At 51.4% G+C, this 4216-nt stretch overlaps 1 protein-coding gene across 1 annotated transcript; it reads right to left on the bottom strand.

Moving 5' to 3' along the window:
* Positions 1 to 252: 252 nt before the first annotated feature.
* Positions 253 to 3856, bottom strand: LOC123288279 (UL16-binding protein 1-like). Its single transcript, XM_070517115.1, has 3 exons — positions 3730 to 3856; positions 2896 to 3107; positions 253 to 2834 (listed from the first exon to the last, which is right to left on the bottom strand). Exons 1-3 carry the CDS (start codon positions 3854 to 3856, stop codon positions 2427 to 2429), a joined length of 747 nt encoding a protein of 248 aa, XP_070373216.1. The 3' UTR covers positions 253 to 2426.
* Positions 3857 to 4216: the final 360 nt, after the last annotated feature.

Raw genomic sequence — 4216 nt, 5'->3', positions numbered from 1 at the left:
CACCCTCACTGGGGGTCATGGAGCTCCTTCTACCCACGTACCCCTAGCCCTGGGTCCTGCAGCCTGGACCAACCTCCTCCCTCCTTTCCCACATGACAGTGTCACCCCCGGGCCCTGCTATAGCACTTTGGGGCTCAGGACTGAAGTGAGTAAGGATTCAGTCTGTTCCTGTTACTTGGATCCTGATCCTCCCTCCAGTGGGAAGGCCTAGGGGACCCCGTGGCAGCCTTGAGCAAAGTCAGGGGCCTGGATCCTAGTTGCTCCAGCACTGGGAGGGCTGCAGGCAAAGTTCCTCTTCCCCTCCACTCTCAGCCTCTCCTCACCCTGCCAGCAGCTCACAAGTGCTAAGTGTGAGGGTGTCTGCCCCACCCCAGCCATTCCTGGCTCCCCTGAGCTGTGAGTGTCCAACTTCAACAGTAGCTCAGCCCCACCTGTCTCCTGAGTCACCTCTGCTCCAGGCAGCGGCCACTCTGAGCCTCAGGATCTGGGGTCCACAGCGGGAGGCTGGCTTCCAGGTGACTGCACCAAGGCTGGGCCAGGATTACCAGGTGTCCACAGAGAACTGACCTCCTTCTAGTCTCATCCTGACAGTCTCTACTGTTCGCCTTATGCCTTACCTGCCATCACCCAGCCCCCTTTCTGTGGGAACGCAGCCGTGAACTCTAGTCTTTTAAGCTGGGTCTGCAAGGCCTCCCCACCCCTGCTCCTGGGATTAGGCCCAGGCCCTTCTCCTCTGTGCATCTGGATGGAGTCCCTTCCCTGTGACACATCCTGGGAGCTGCCCTGCTGCTCTCACCTAACTGCGTGTTGCCCATGCCTTGTGTTCCTGCTGCCTCCCTCCCCAACGTGAGCCCCACCCAAAAGGAGGATCTGGTGTGAGTTAGGCCTGATTTTGCCAAATCTCTTTGGCATCAACAGGCCATCAACCTTGGTGTGAGCCCCTGCAACTTCCCACTGGCCTCTGACAGTGAGGAGTTAATCAGAACTCAATGTTGAACTTGCCTGAGTAATCGCTATCGAGCAAAATGAGTTCTTTGTCCTGGTTAACTCTATATGTCAACTTGACTGGGCTAAAGGACGTTCTGATAGCTGGTAACACATTCTTTTGGTTTGTCTGTGAGGGCGTTTCTGGAAGAGACTAGCATTTCAATCAGTAGACTGAGTAAAGAAGATGGCCCTCACCAATGAGGGTGGGCATCATCCAATCCACAAGGGCCTGAATAGCACAAACAGGCAGAGGAAGGGCGAATTTGCTCTCAGTTTGAGCTGGGACGTCCTTCTTCAACAGCCCTTGGACACGGTCATCATGCTCCCAGTTTTTGGGCCTTCAGACCTGGATGGTGGGCTTACACCATGATGACCTGGTTCTCAAGCCCTCAGGTAATAATAACTGTCTCTGTCTCTGTCTGTCTGTCTCTCTGCCTCTATGCCTGTCTCTATCTCTGTATAATCTCCTAATGTTTCTGTTCCTCAGGAGAACCCTGGCTACCACAGTCATATTCACCTGGTATCATTTCCATGAAGAGAAGGTTAAGGCTGTAGGCCAAGGGTTGGGCAAGGAATTCACCTTTCCTCATCCTCACTCCAGGCTATCTGCCCCTCCCTTCCCCTCTCAATGTACTCTCAGTACCTGTTACGAGATGGACTCAGCCTAGGATGCCAAGGAGAACAGAGAAGGTGAGGGGCACCAGGAAGATCCAGGTGACAGGAGTGATGGCCACGGCCCTGGAATGGGTTGTACCTGGGCCTGTGGGTGGTGATGCTGAAATGGAAAAGGAAGAGTGACAGCCCTTGTCCAGACCTCAAATCTCTTCTGAGGAGACTCCTCCTCAGCTCCTGCTGCCCCAGATGATCTTACAATGCAGACATTTTCTACCTCTCTACTTGTGGCAGATGCTGTGACAGAACCTGAGGTAGGAAGGAAGAAAGGAGACGGGCCTCGTCTCCTAGGGGCTCATCCAGCCAATGAGGGAAGAAAGGGTTACAATGTAACCAATCAATCCTGCTGTGACAGAAGAGGAGGTGATATATAAGTATTTTGGTAGAGTCCTCTCAGGAGCTGACATTTGAGGAGGTATTGAAGGACTTCCAGAAAGAGACCAAGTGAGATGAAAAAGAAAGGTGAGGCTAACAGGAGGAAACAGTAAGAAGAAAAGGTCTGGAGACAGAATGATGCCCTCATGTTTTGGGTCAGCCAGAAATCCACAGTGAGTGGACAGAGGTATGTGCAAGAGGAAGAGATGTCAGGAGGTGAGAAGCGAAAGTAAGGGTGGTAGAGCGGACCTATGGCCATTGTTCTCCCAGGAAGAACTCACAGTGGATGGAGCACACTTTCAAACACACACACACACACACAAACTCAAACACACACACGGTGGGCTAGGTCGACCTCATTTAAAAAGACCTACCACTTTCTCCTTCTCTTCTCAGTTACCTGTTGTCTCCAGCATTTTCTCCCAGGGGACCAAAAATTGGTCAAGCCAGTTCTGACAGTCTGCATCTGAGATCTTCATGAGGAACTTGGTTACATCGCTGCCATTGTCTGATGTCTCTTTTAGCAGTCTCTCTCCAGGAACAACCACTGTACACTTTCTGTTCTCCAAGCCACACACATCAAAATGCCAGGATCCACTCATGCATCCATTGGCTTTATAGGGACACAGCATCCCACCCTGCAGGGCGAGAGGGTCTGCTCCCCATGGGAAAGAGGTCAGCCTCTGGTCTGGACAAATCCTTTGCCCCATCCTGGTGTCCACTGCTCTGGTCACCTTCACATCTCTTGGTCCTGCTCTGGCCTCTATGTCTGATCTGGCTGCTGGGCCTCCTGTGTGGGACTTTCAAGTTTTACAAAAACACAATAGCTCCCTAACCCTACAGAAACTGTTCTACTCCTGCCCTGAGCCTTTCTGACTTACCGCTGGTTGTGGAAATCTGTGGCTTAATGTCAAGCAGTTTCCTTTTGAGCTCTTCCACCAGGTCTGTCAGAGTTTCTGACTGTCTCTCCCAGGTGTCTGTGGCATTCACCTTCATGCCCAGAGGACCAATGGGTGTGACCTTCTCGCTACCACAATGATAGTAGAGAAATAGAGAAACTTGTTTCCATTGACCTCACCTTGAACCTCACACCATCATTGTCCAGATCTGGCTTTAAGAATGACAGTGATTTATAGAAAAGAGTGTGATTGCCTGTGAAGGAAAAACATAGGTGAGTGTTGGGGTTGGGAGAAAAAGACTCCTAGGCAGCCCCTCTTCATCTCTGTGACAGTCAAGGACTGTGATGGCAGAGTAGGGACTGGCCCTGCCTGGCTCTTCCTCCTCACCAGTTAAAGGTTAGTGTCCCTCCCTTGCTTGAGGAGGAAGAAGAGGAAGTGGTCTCTGCCCAGCAAAAAACTACACATCTGTGGATATGTCCCCTCTGTAGACCCAGGCAACACGCAGCGTCAGTCAGCCCACAACCGTTCCCGGGATGTGACAGGCAGCTATGGAGGAAAAGTCTAGATGCCAGAGGATTGTCAGAATGTAGCTCAGCGTCCTAGGGAACATGAGAGAGAATGTAGGGGCTGCTCCTGAGGAAGTTGAATCACTCTGGGGGTGGGGTGAGGACAGAACCCAACGTGGGTGAAAGGAGAGTTTACAATTACAGGTCACAGGACTTAGCAAGGCCCTGGGAGATAGTGCTAGTCTGCTACTAGGATGGGTTTTGGATGTTTGGAAAGAGGGATTCCCCACACTGCATGACATAGAGAACCCCAAATTTCTTAGGCACATAGTAGAGGAAGGGATCAAATATCTCAGAGAAGTGCACATGCCAGGGGGGATGCAATATGAAAAGGCAGAAAAGCGTCCAGTCAACCATGCTCCATGGGAAAGGTTGAAAAACTGTGCTCACCAAGCCTGCAAAGAAAGCATGGCTAAGAAGGGTCTCAGAATTCTCCAAAAGCTCAATGATGACTTTTGCTGACGGTCAGGAACGGTGGTACGAGATGGTGTTCCCCCAATGGCCTTCCAGCAGTAATAGGGATGGAAAATGTTGAAATAACAGATGCACGTGGAGGTGCTCTATGTCAGGATCAAAGCAGGTACAATGACTGATGTGATTAGGAAGGTGGGAGTGAAAGGCAGGGCCTCCACCACAGGGAGCTGTGACTTTGGCTAACAGAACTGGTGATCCTACAGGCAAAATCGATGGGTAGCCAAGCGTGCGATCACCCCTGGA

Source organism: Equus asinus, chromosome 1 (assembly GCF_041296235.1).
Source record: "Equus asinus isolate D_3611 breed Donkey chromosome 1, EquAss-T2T_v2, whole genome shotgun sequence".
Classification (NCBI taxonomy): Eukaryota; Metazoa; Chordata; class Mammalia; order Perissodactyla; family Equidae; genus Equus; species Equus asinus.
This window is presented reverse-complemented; position numbering and strand designations above follow the sequence as displayed.